The sequence below is a fragment of the Parambassis ranga genome, chromosome 7, assembly GCF_900634625.1.
Source record: "Parambassis ranga chromosome 7, fParRan2.1, whole genome shotgun sequence".
Classification (NCBI taxonomy): domain Eukaryota; kingdom Metazoa; phylum Chordata; class Actinopteri; family Ambassidae; genus Parambassis; species Parambassis ranga.
The window spans coordinates 4288092-4300691 of NC_041028.1; the positions used below are offsets into that span (position 1 = coordinate 4288092).

The 12600-nt window shown below is 40.2% G+C and overlaps 1 protein-coding gene and 1 long non-coding RNA gene across 2 annotated transcripts; one reads left to right on the forward strand and one right to left on the reverse strand.

Moving 5' to 3' along the window:
• Window positions 1-4630: 4630 nt before the first annotated feature.
• Window positions 4631-10681, reverse strand: wdr13 (WD repeat domain 13). Its single transcript, XM_028410909.1, has 10 exons — window positions 10612-10681; window positions 9662-9749; window positions 9300-9531; window positions 8802-8911; window positions 8499-8629; window positions 8113-8420; window positions 6752-6932; window positions 6469-6610; window positions 6234-6352; window positions 4631-5517 (listed from the first exon to the last, which is right to left on the reverse strand). The coding sequence occupies exons 2-10, from the start codon at window positions 9700-9702 to the stop codon at window positions 5333-5335; spliced, it is 1449 nt and encodes a 482-aa protein (XP_028266710.1). The 5' UTR covers window positions 9703-9749; window positions 10612-10681; the 3' UTR covers window positions 4631-5332.
• Window positions 10682-11506: 825 nt separating this feature from the next.
• On the forward strand, window positions 11507-11808 carry LOC114437917 (uncharacterized). The gene is made up of 3 exons (XR_003670946.1): window positions 11507-11542; window positions 11623-11654; window positions 11738-11808. It is a non-coding gene; the product is annotated as an uncharacterized LOC114437917 (long non-coding RNA).
• The last annotated feature ends 792 nt before the right edge of the window (window positions 11809-12600 follow it).

Sequence of the window (12600 nt, forward strand, 5' to 3'; positions counted from 1 at the left end):
ACGCCTTCACATGTAATTCAAAGGAGACTGCAGAATATCAAGTGCAGACCCAACAACCCTGGATACATTTAAATAGTTGTGTGTGAACCCAGAAGAAGCCCCTAACATGCTTGATTTCTTGGGACTTGATTTAGGGTGTGTCAGGTTTCTTTGTATCATAAAACAAAAAATTGCCTGTTTTCCTTTATTTGTAAACAATACATGTTAAGCAGATGACACTATTTTGAAATATGACTTGATTTCATATTGTATAGACTGTACAGGAATGTATATTCCTGATTGTGTGTTTTTATATAGCATTTGTGTGTATGTATGTGTGAGAGAGAAAGCGAAGAAGAAGACGAAGAAGACAGGAGGGAGGCAGACAGAAATAATGATGATAGAATAGGTTCCAGTAACACAGAGTCAATATGAACGCAGCCTCATCTTGTGGTCTCAAAATCATGCAAAATTGAGCAATCATCATATGGAAATTTATCTTTTAAATGGATTTACGCAACTGAAATGTTTGTTTTTTTTTAATGTGCAAGCTGGATCATGAAAAGGGGGGGGGCAGAAAAATTAGAAAAAAACACTTATTTAATGACATGAATGATGATGTATATTACGTAATTTAAAAAAATCATTAGCAAATGTATTTGCAAATGATGATCTTGGGAATGTTTTAAATGCTGTTAGAAAAAAAAAATCAAAAACGAAACAAAAAAAAAAAACAAAAAAAAAATGTGGAAGCGGAAACTTGAATGTTACCAGGCCTTCTTATATTTCCCCTCAATGTAAGTGAGAGTCTGGATCAGAAATTCTTCTTCAGGCTGGACCCCAATGTGTGGCGTGTGGCTTAGATTACACCTGAGCTGTCTCTCCAAATTAACGATTCCATGTAATGCAAACGTCTGACCTTACAGTATGTTAGGCGTAGATGTATCCGTGCAGTCGAAAACATGGACACTTGCACAGCATACTGTACTAGCATGCATTCCACTGCATTTCATAGATTCAAAGACTGGGGATTACAACTTGTACAGATGTTGAAAGCGGAAAGTGAACAGAGGTCCATAATAATTTTTACGTCTGGCATTCCTTGGCGAGATGATATTCTGTAACTGTACAGTTTAACTGAGGTGGTTCTTTTGCCCACTCATCAATAAAGACTCTACTTTTGATGCAATCTGAGTTCTGATGACCTGCCTGGATTGTGACGTACATGCCTGGATCCCCTGTGGAGAGCGCTTCACAGGAAATAGACCACTTGGCAGAACATGTAGCGCAAATTATGTGTGTGTGTGTGTGTGTGTGTGTGTGCAATGTTTCTTTAATCATGTACAAAAAAGCCTCAGTTCATAACACACACGCTGACATTTGTACACACCGCTGCATGAACACAAAAAAGTCAAAGGGGTTTGTGATTTCTCACTCTGTAGAAACATTGAAGCCTCTTTTGTGTTTTGTGTTTTTATAAGTTAAAGCATATAAATGCAGCAGCTCACTTCTTCACCATGCCTGTAAGAAGGAGCACCTTTTTGTTGCCACCATGTCTTCTCTGGGTAATAAAGCCCTCGAGACTGAGGTAGCAAACGACCGCATGAAGTGCTGATTTGATGACACGTCAGACAGTTTGCTACAGAGAGTCGAAAGATTAGGTGATTTCAGCTTTCAGATGCCCTCAGTCTATGAGGGGTTAACAGCTCACTGTCAGCAACAACCCCGAAACATGTTGGCCTACTAACCCATTACAAATTAGCATTAGGATCATTGCAACATTGTGCTTAGACAAATCATCAACAGTCAGATTTCTCCTGATTAAATTGAAAAACATCTATGGTCCAATATTTAGTTGTGCCGTTCACCTTCACATCTCCACCATCTATCTATGGTAGAGATCAAGGTAAAGCCCATCTAGCTACCAGATGAGTAGACTCATTAGTGGACTCAGGATCCTCCTAAAAGGACAGGGCCAGCAAAAAAAAGTCTATGTGACAGATACAGGAAATGGCTGCTTAGTGAACTGCTTTATTCCCATACAGCCTTTTAATATGTAATCCTGTTAACAATACAAGAAGTGCCTAAAACAGAAATCCCAGAAAAGTTATTGACGTTTCATTTGTGCATCATCACTTAAAAAACTGCTCTGTGCTTTCATGTAATGAGAGCTTCTCATCTCAGTCTGCTGATAAGCCACCGCCTTATCAATCATCCCACATGTCTATTTAAAAGTACTAAAATAATACAAGCCACCACAAAAGTCCTATTTTTAAATGTTACAGTCTTGCTTTAAAGACTGAAGCCTATGCGTGTATATAATACATAATAACAAAGGGCGTGAGCATTAAGTCACTCATGGCTGCTTTTGTTTAGAAGTGGAACTAAAGATATAGAATAAAAGACATTTAATACCACACAAACTAACACAGCCTTGTCTTAGTGCAGGGCTTTTCAAGCGGCAGATGTTGAATCTTTTGTGTGAACCCAAAACTGTACTTAAGCTGGCATCTGGGCCTTTAAAAAGAGCAGAATGAATAGACGCTGCAGACTACAGAAAGCCTTTCAACTCCTCAGCAGGACAATAAACATATCATTTGTTTCATTGTTCACATTCTGATAAAAAAAAAAAAAAAAAAAAAAAAAAAAAAGATATTTTTCTGTCCTAATTGGGGCCTGAATGAAATCTGGCCACTTTGCAATCTCTCGCCTGTATTTTGAATTTGAATGAAAAGTAATTTCTATTGTTTTTATTTGCCTGCTCAGGTTGAGGCTGATGGAGAAGATGTTTCCATAGTGAGCAGCATCAATTGTTTGAGCATCCTTTAAAGAGTGGAGGTTTAACAGGTTGCTCTCAATCCTCCCTGAACTGATGCAAGATAAAGATTCATCTGAGTGCTTATTTTTAGTTTTCTTCCCACTTCTCTCTAAGATACACCACAACAAAGGCCGTCTTACTCATTTGTGAGAACTCACCCCCGCCCACTGTACCTTGTGAGTGCTGCACAGGCCTCGTTGCACCGTCCTTTCTGCACACACACACACACAGAAGTTTGGTATTGACCTCATGAATGAGCTTCCCCTCTTTGATCAGCATGTGTCCAGTCTGTTTCAAACAAACCTCTTTCCTGACCTTCACAGTCAGCTGGCGTTTATTGTGCTTTCCCTCCCACACGGCGGCACTTTTATTCTACAAAACTGTCACCAACCTTGAGGGAAAGAAACCAAAATCAATCCTGAAGTTGATGCATTGGAAACATAAAACTACAATAAACACTGTGACATTTTTTTTATCAGTTTATTGAGATGATGATCAGTCTGTAAATGACGTGTTTCACAGGACTTTTGTTTCTTATGTATTTAAGATTAAGCTTTATACACATGGAAAAGATGACTTCATTAAACTAGAGTTGCACTAATCTACACAATAGCTAAACATTGATTTGGTGCCTTAGGATTTAAGTCAGGTATTATCATATTGACAGAGATGCTAACGCGAGGACATTTTGATTGAAAGATGCAATAAATTACTAAATGCGTACTTAAGGGTAATGCTACTAAATGCTAATGTCATTGCACATGCTATGAGTGCTTAAACATGCACCAGTATCTTGTCTAGTTGTTGCACATGCACATTTTCTTTGACTTTAGATTCTTTTTTTGTGCCGACACTAAAACTGCTGCATTTAATATTGTATCCATCATATGTGAAAAAAGAAGCTGGATCTTGTTGTAAAACACGTATAACCAGGTGTGTCAAGACTCGTGTATGAATGTGATTAGGATGCAGAATGTTTCTGTAGACACACCCAGCTGGAGGCTGTGGGACCCCTTCCTCCTTAGAGTGTATCGTGCATTTCTGCCTTCAGTGGGCTTGTGACAGTGTGAAAATTTCTTTAATTGTCTTGAGCAGTCAAGTTCATAATTTCTTGAAGAAGACATTTGCTATTCAGTTTTTAAAGTGTATTTTTGGTCTAATGGAGAACGCTACTAACGCTGAGCTTTTCAACTCACTAAAATAATTGAGACGGATAAATTGCATGAATTGGATATATAATTATAAAAAATTATAAATTATATTATTTATATATATTATTTAAATTATATTATTTATATATAATATTTATATTATCATTATTATTATACAATATATTTATATAATATGATATTATTATATATTTATATTTATTTATATATATTATAAATGATTGATAAATTGCACTATGGACAAAACACTAAGATTTGTTTTTAATCCCTTAAATAGTTTTCTCAGCCATGATATTACACCAAAAAATTAAATATTAAAGCTAAATATGTAAATAAAAGGTCAGTGGATCCATATGTATGTGTATCATGAAAGTCTCCACAAAAAGAGAAAGCGGTGGGTTTCTTTTCCGCTAAAATGGTCAAATATTATTGAACCTTTAATCCTTTGAGACGACAATAAATAAACTCTGCATTGATTAAATCACAACTAAACAGTATTTTTCTGCTGAACCCCTGATGCAGGGGGGATCCTGTGTAACATGACGACCCACACAGCAGTGACTCATGCTCTCCCACACTGTAGGTTTGACCACCCAGAGCACCTGTGACATTTCCATTTTGAAATTCTGTTTCAAATGTATAAGAAAGGTGAAACAAAGACGGCTGACAATTACAGCAGTTTATTATGTGTTAAATAAATTATATGAATCAGCAACAAGCATGACCAGAACACACACACGCGCGCACCACACACACACACACAAATATAAGAACAAACACATACTTACAAACACCCTTGTTTATCTTTAGTGATGATATGCCTACTGATTCATGCACGTTTTCCAATGCAAACAGGCAACAGAAAGCAAATAAGGTTGTTTTACTACACTCGATTACACTGCTCGAATAACAGTTACATAAATAGTGAACTAGATCTATGCCAGAGGGACTGTCAGTGTGATACAAAGTGATGTTTTCTTCTGGAAGATTATGTTGCATCCTCTTACATGAATTCAGTCCTATCCACGCAAACTGGAGGTAAGCCATGTCACATGCATGGTAGTAGTGCTGTTTCTATCTGTGCTGAAAAAGCCAGCTGCAGCTGTAGGAGAGTAGTGACACACACATCCCACCTCCCACCCCTTGAATTTCTAAGACATTCCCACCACCTACACAGCATGGTGTTCTATCTGATTGCACTTGAGTATCATTAAAACGTTTGACGCATCCGGTTACATTCCAGTGAATATCTACAGACGTTGTAATTGGACGGTTTAAGGAGGAACAGCAGCAGGCCTTTTTTTTAAATATATATTTATATTAATATTTACGCACAGGATGGAAGCCTTTTTAATTGGTGGATAAGTCACTTTTGCTCCCGCCTCCAGATGATGACCATACCGGTGGAATCAGCGGACGCCAGAAGGCTCTCATCACAGTTGAAGCTGACATCTAAAACTGGCCCCCCGTGACCCTGTAACTTGTTGACTATTGCCTTGGTGTTGCGTTCAACGTCAAAGAAGTAGACGCAGGCATCCTCACTGCCAGTCACTGTGCCGGGGGGGAAAACCATCACAACAACAGGTTAACAGAAAAGAAGAAATTACAAGGACAACTTGATCAATAAATGATGGATATCTCATTAAAATAGTGCTTTTCGCTGCCTCTAGATAAGTCTCAAGGAACACTATTGTTTTTATTTTTTTATTTGAATACAGCATTGAGGCCAGTTTGAGAGACACAAGTACTCCCCTGGTGTCCTCAGTGCTCATCAGTCCATGTCCTTTATGAAATAATAACGTGCCTTTAGTCCACACAGTGCAAGATGGGTCTCATAAAATCTGTGTTGTACTTTCTGTCAGACTGATTTGAAGATGATCCAGTGGTAATACTTGGAATTTAAATCTATACTCCTGATAATTTTAAATGAGCACCTTTTACATTCAAACGTTTGCCAAACAAAGCTATCTTATCTAAAAACCTTTGGTATTTGTGAGGACAATTAAGATATATAATAATAAGTTTAATCATAGTGCTTCCATCTTAGCAAAATCTTAGCATCTTACTGTAAAGGTAAAGCAGCGTACTCAGATGCTAAAAGCTAATTTGGGTTTTTTTTGGCCAAAAGCAGCAGTATGCTATTTTTGCCTGTGTTTTTTCACCCTGAATAGCCTGCAGCAACCAATAAACTGTGGTCTAATTTCCTATTCAAACATCACAGCAGGAACTCTTAGATACCACAGCTGGAAGACGAGGAGACTTCTTACCCACACAGGCCCCCTGTCTGAAAGACATGAGGGGGCAGAAGATGCTATGCACAAGCTGGGATCCATGCTGGATGGGGAAGCTTCTCTTCAGCTGTAAGGTACCTTCGTTGTCTACCACCCTGCCAGATCGTATACAGTGTAAATACAACATCACAAAGACAACATGTTACAGCTTTAAAGTCTATCTGTGTGGTGAAGACAAAACAGCCTATTAATAAACAGTGACTCCACTGACCTGTACAGCAGCAGCTTATTGACACAAGCGTTGACCAGCAGGGAGGGGTCTCTGGCCTCTCTACTAATCCAGGACCGAGCAGATATGCTGCAGATGGAGCTGCCTTCACTCACCACCAGACGCTTGGCTTTGGTTAGCTTCCCTGTGGGTAGGAGAGGGGGGGGCGGGGGCGCAGAACCAGCAGAGAGCAACAGAGACACATCAGCCACTTTTTCCCTCTCAACCAGAGACACAAAAAAAAAACGATAATAATTTATAGTGTTGTCAAATGGAATTAGTGTACCTGTGGCCATGTCAAAGAGGAAGGAAAAGATGCTCCCCCTGTCATCACCCGCCCAAAGTATCCTCCCCGGAGCATCAAAGGAGAGAGACAGCACGCGGCCTGTCAGCTTACTGGAGCCCCCCTTCACTTTCTTCCCAGTGGAGATGTTTACCACCTGCAGGTGGTGCTTGCTGTTTCCCACCTGGAACACAGAACCAGGTGTGACGACCTTTCTTAGCATTTCCACAGGGCAGCGCTGGGAAATGTAACGGTTGTAAGCATTTTCAGTGCTGCAATTAAATTTGCTGCGTTTGATTTAATGAAATATAAACGTGCAAAGCTCTCCGTCTTACTCATGTTTTCTATTTTTCTTTCAAAAATGCTGTTTATCATCATTAACAATGGGGTAAAGCGGACACTGTTTGTGCATTTTAAACATGCTTCAGTGACAAAAACAAAAATGTTTGTATTAAAATATGAATTTAAATTTAATACAAATGTATTTATATAGACTTTGAAGAGAACATAAAAGCTGCAGATGTACTTTGTCGTTTCAGGTGTCAGGGTAAAGTGGGACATATGCAGACCTATTTATTCCTAAAATTCTCCTTTTTACAAGTCTAAAGAAGGTCACAAGTCCTGCTTCACACTAGGATATATGAAAATCTATGTGACATTTGGACATCCAAATTCCATTTAACCCCATATTACTTCCACTACAGTGGAAATGGGAGGAGATAAGCATTGCATAATTGTCCTATACACAGTATTAAAGAATAGATGTATATATCAGAAAATGGGGCAAATATTAAATCTTTCTTGAGGGCTCTTGATATGAGTGCAGAGATGATACATTTATGGGATGTGTTTGACATAGTAAGTTATGCAGGGACAGAATACACACATGAATTGCACATATGCAGAGATAACAAGCTGTGTTTATGAATGTTTATCATGTGATGTACACATTCAGGTATTTAAAAATAGTAGGAGGTGTTGCAGTAAAACAGTCGGGTGTCAGCTAACAGATACACTGAAGTGCAGGTATTTTCTCACACAAATAAAACAACATTTTGCCCCTGCAAACATCAGTATTAATGAAACTTTGTTGTTGACACCATGAATGTAGAGCATATAAAGCTGCATCTGAGAAGAAAAATGTTTAATACAATAAATGTTTAAATCTATTAGAAGTCTTAGAAGTACAAACATGGTGCATCCTCAGTCATAAATTATGCAGTAAAACTCATTGCTCTATGAAACAACAACAAAAGAGAAAACAGCCAATTAGGGCAGGAATGTCGATACATCTTTTTTGTTCTCAGCTGCTTTTCAATTCATCATTACCAGAGAATACAAAAAGTGACTGAAATGAGACTCACCACAGTCAAGTTGTTGTTCATGGGTTGGAAGGTGCAGCACAGCAACTCGCTGGATTCAGGATCTCTGACCTCTCGGATGCACCGACCATCCTCCGTGTTCCAAATACGGAGTGTCCCATCCAGTGACGTCGACACAATGATGTCATTGCTAAGAGACCAGGCAAAGTCTGTGACAGGACCTCCGTGACCTTTCAGGGTCACCTTCACACTGGGAGGAGACGGAGACAACGTCATAATGGACAGTGTGCCGTCCAGGGAGCAGCAGGCGAGGAGGTGCTTGTCATCGTTGGCAAACTGCAACCGTGGAACTTGAAGAAGAAGAGGAGGACATAAGTGAAATAAATGTTGATATTTAATGAATCATACAGACAAAGAAGTTTACTTACCAGCAGAGTCTACATGTTGGTCAAATATGTGGTGCATGCCAGCAAAAGCATAGTTTTCACTCAAAGTTGTGTCCCCTGCCATGGCACGACTAGCCTCTGCCACTGAGGTGGGCACCAAACTGCCCGGAGGCCTGTGGTCAGGGATAATACCACCATGTGACCATACAATCAATAGGACACACCTCACAGCCAATGCCAACAACTGACAAGCGAATATAAGAGACGTGATCATAGTTCAGCACAAATAAACCAATATATGATCTGTAAATCTCAACACAAAAAAAAACATGCTGGATGTGGTACCTCTCATCATAGACAGCTCTGTTCATCTGGGCCTGTAGCTGGTAGGAGCCTCTGCTAACAGAACGGCGATGACCACGAGCCCCTTGGGCGCGGGGGTCCTCCTCAAAGTCCTACCAGAGAAAAGAGGAGACAGGGAGGGAACGCAAGGGGAGAAATAACCTCAAAGAGTGAGTGTGAGTGAAGACGGAACTTTTAAGCACAAATGATCATAAATTCAGAATATAATGAAAACTTACATACTGCCCATTTACAGTACATGGGCAAAGCCAGCCATTTCAACAAGCTGCTCAGCTTAATATGAACGGGCAACCAAAGTGTTGCTTGGCAATAAAAACTAATGTTTATCCTTCCAGATGGCTCTCATATGTTGTATTCTATAGTTTCATTCCAACAGAGATATTTTTATATTCGCTATTCCCAATTAGTGCAAACACCCCCGCCCATTCTATTTTTTTTCTTTTCTAGATCCCCTGTTTGTTCTGTTTCTTTGGGTCTGACCTCCATGCGGTCCAGTGTGGTGCGGGAGCTGCGCACACTGCTGGCCCTGAAGCTGCTCTGCTCAGACAGGGGCCCGTAGCGCAGGGCCAGCAGCTGACTGCGCAGCCTCAGGTACTGCCTGCGCAGCCCTGGCTCAAAGCCACACTTGGCGTTCTCTCTGAGCAGCTGGCTGCGTCGGCGGATGTACTGAGTTCGGAACTGTGGGAAGGTAGGCGTGCGGTAAGCATTGTACCTGGGGAAGAGAGAGAAGCGGCAGAGCAACACACACAATAACTCATAAATGATCCATATACAATTACACAGCTGAATAGTTTTTTTCATCAGTTTAGAGTATTAAAACCTGATGCCTGACCGAGTCTCACCTTGCGTCCACTGCCAAAACCTGCTGCCAAACTGCTGCCATTCCACAAGCACTCTGGGTATAGAAGAAGCCACTGCCAGGGCAGATTCCTACGTACACACACAACACACAATTCATATTTTTTTGTCTCTTTAAATGGATAAACTTTACATTAGTGGCACATGATAATACTGAAAACAAATGATGGCGTTGACAGATAAGTTGACACTGACTAAAACGCACACAACAAACTTAATTTCTGATTTTATTGTGCATATATTAGTAAAAAAGGAGTAGTAAAATAATTTGTCAATCCTTAAATCCAATGTTGTGCACCCCACCTAAAGTAGAAATGTATAAAGATTGATCAGACATATTGATATTGTCATGATCATACTAGGATATGATTATGCACATCTCTCAGGTTTCATGTAAACAACGCATGCTTATAGGGTGAAAACCAGGACAGGGCACATCTGGAAACTACATGATGTAAACACAGTCACTTAACAGGGATGTTACATCGTTACATGCAAAAACATCACCCACAAACTGCGACCCACAGCGCTGAATCAGGTGATGATGCAGCTTCTAATGGCACCACAGCAAAAGACCTAATCACTTCGGTGTTACCGTGCACTGTGCGAAGTTGACATTACAAATTAATCATTGAGATGAACCGAAAAAGTCCAATGAAGCTAAAGAATAAATGGTCTGTGTAGTAGTTTTTTTCAGGCAACACCCAGAACAGACGAGCCTTCTTGTCAGTCGCCAAGCTAAACTAGCTTTAGCTAGCAGTTAGCAATTAGCCACAGCATCATAAGCGATTCTCTCTGTATAACAACTTGTTTTCCGTTTATGATTTAATAAAAACAGGCCGTCCATCGGTTAGCAATATGACACAGTGTATACAGCAAGAATTGTGATAGTGCAGCAAAGAAACGCGAAGAAATAGAGCAGAAAACCGCTCACCTTCCTTAGCTTTTCTCCATCGCTGCTTTTTTTTCTCCCCCCCCCCCCTGACAGGTCACGTGATAAGATGTAACAGCCCCACTTCCTGGTGTGGAGCTGCTGCAGGAGTCACAATGATTAACAGAACAGTCATCCATCAGTTCATACTTATTAAAAGACCACAGTCAGAATAATAAAAACAGCCCACCAACGCACACCAGCATCACGGTTTAATGGGATAGAACTGCATTTTTTTTTCCTCCCACTCTATAAAATATTACATTTATTGTGGTTACCTGTGTTTTCTTACACAAATAATCACTAATAAACAACAACTGTACCCCTTATATTTACACATTGTTATGTCTAGGGGTCATTTAATACATTTACAATGAATATCAGCAATGTTTTACTTATGTTCACACGCCACAATGTAAAGGAATGGAAAATTAAGGTATCACCTAAGGATCCCTGCTGAAAACTCCTGACAATGCTGAAGACCATTTCAGTGCACTCATATGTAACAATAAAGCTTCTACATTATGGTTATACTCAGTCCAGATCAATGTATATGAAAAAAAAGAAAGTGCTCCATGACCAAGCTGAAATTAAAAAAAAAGGCACAATCACCTCGCCTGTAACATGATGAAAATGCTTTCTTGTCATGCACAATAGGTGAACACACAGTTCCAGTGGGTTCACAATGGCAGTATTACAAGGTCAGCTCTGAGGTTTCGCCTGGCTCAGCAAAGACCTGCAGAGCTGCGGGGCATGCTGCTTAGCTGACGGGGCTCTTTGCTTGTTCGTGGTGCTCTTTCTCGAAGGGGCCCCAGTGACAGAGCCATTCACAAGCACGGGCCATAAATGACCGAGTTGAACACCACATTAGGCACTGCATTCTCAAAAAAAACACATCGACTCTGGAGCACAGCCAAAATGCCAGGAACGAAAGGTGAGTATCATACAACGAAAAATGATTTGTATATTTTTTTAAGACATATTTAAAAAAAAAAATATTTCCAATATTTTCAGGTAATAAGTCGGACAAGAAGTCAGCTACCAAGGTAGGCAAATCATTCCTATACTAGAACACATTTTATTCTCTCAATCAACCTCTGACTTTATTTATTTACCTATAAATTTGCAGCAACCTCAGAGTCCTAAAGAGCAGCCGAAGAAAGTTGATCAGAAAGGAGATGATAACAAGAAGCAAGGAGGTAAGCATTAACATGAACTGAATTATTCTCTATTGTGAATCATAGAAGACATCTAGAGGGGAAGTGATGTTGGCCCTCAGTGGGTCAGGACACCACAAAATATGTGCGTGTTGAAATGAAATGCTGTGATTGCTGTGTCCCCAGTGAAGGTATCTGTCTGTGTTTTATCCCCTCGCAGGACAGCCGAAGGGAGAGAAGCAATAACTTCCAGGCGTTTGTAAAGATGGCTTTGGAGACACTGCTGGGGTCCTGCCGTCGTAAACATGGGGGTCCTCGGGGCAGACAGGGCTGAGTGCACCTCCCCTCCCCTCCGCACTTTCCTCCGGAGCCTACAGACTGTGCGCTGTTGTGTGGCCTTGCAATACAGCATCTGCTCACATCTCACAGAGGCAGAAAGTGAACCTAATCTCCATCCATCACCATCTGTTGTTCAACCTCCGTTCCTTTCCTCCCCTCCTCTAAACCTTTTTCTGTCCCCTTTTCCCCCGCATCGTCTGCTCCCAATTAGACTCCAGGTTAGCCCGACCATTGCTTTGAGCAATCCTTCCCCAATGCCCCCCTCATACCATGACTGTCAAACAGTACATTCTTTTTTGTAAATAATAAATCAAATAAACAACTATTTCTTACAGCAGTTCACGTGTGTCTGTGTTTTTCAAAGAAGACACTCCAACATTTCTGTAAAATTTTATAAAAATATCACAGGTGTATCAGTGCCTTCACATTTACAGGGACAAACCTAAAAAGTAAACATCAGAATAGTATTTAAAATACTTGTTGGATTGAGTCATAT

Bases quoted from the DNA above. Each gene is read 5' to 3' on its own strand.
- wdr13 (XM_028410909.1), bottom strand. From the start codon at position 9,702: ATGGCAGCAGTTTGGCAGCAGGTTTTGGCAGTGGACGCAAG. The intron at 8,421-8,498 runs GTAAGTAAACTT...TTCTTCTTCAAG, and splicing joins CCAACATGTAGACTCTGCTG to TTCCACGGTTGCAGTTTGCC. The intron at 6,353-6,468 runs GTCAGTGGAGTC...ACGATCTGGCAG, and splicing joins AATAAGCTGCTGCTGTACAG to GGTGGTAGACAACGAAGGTA.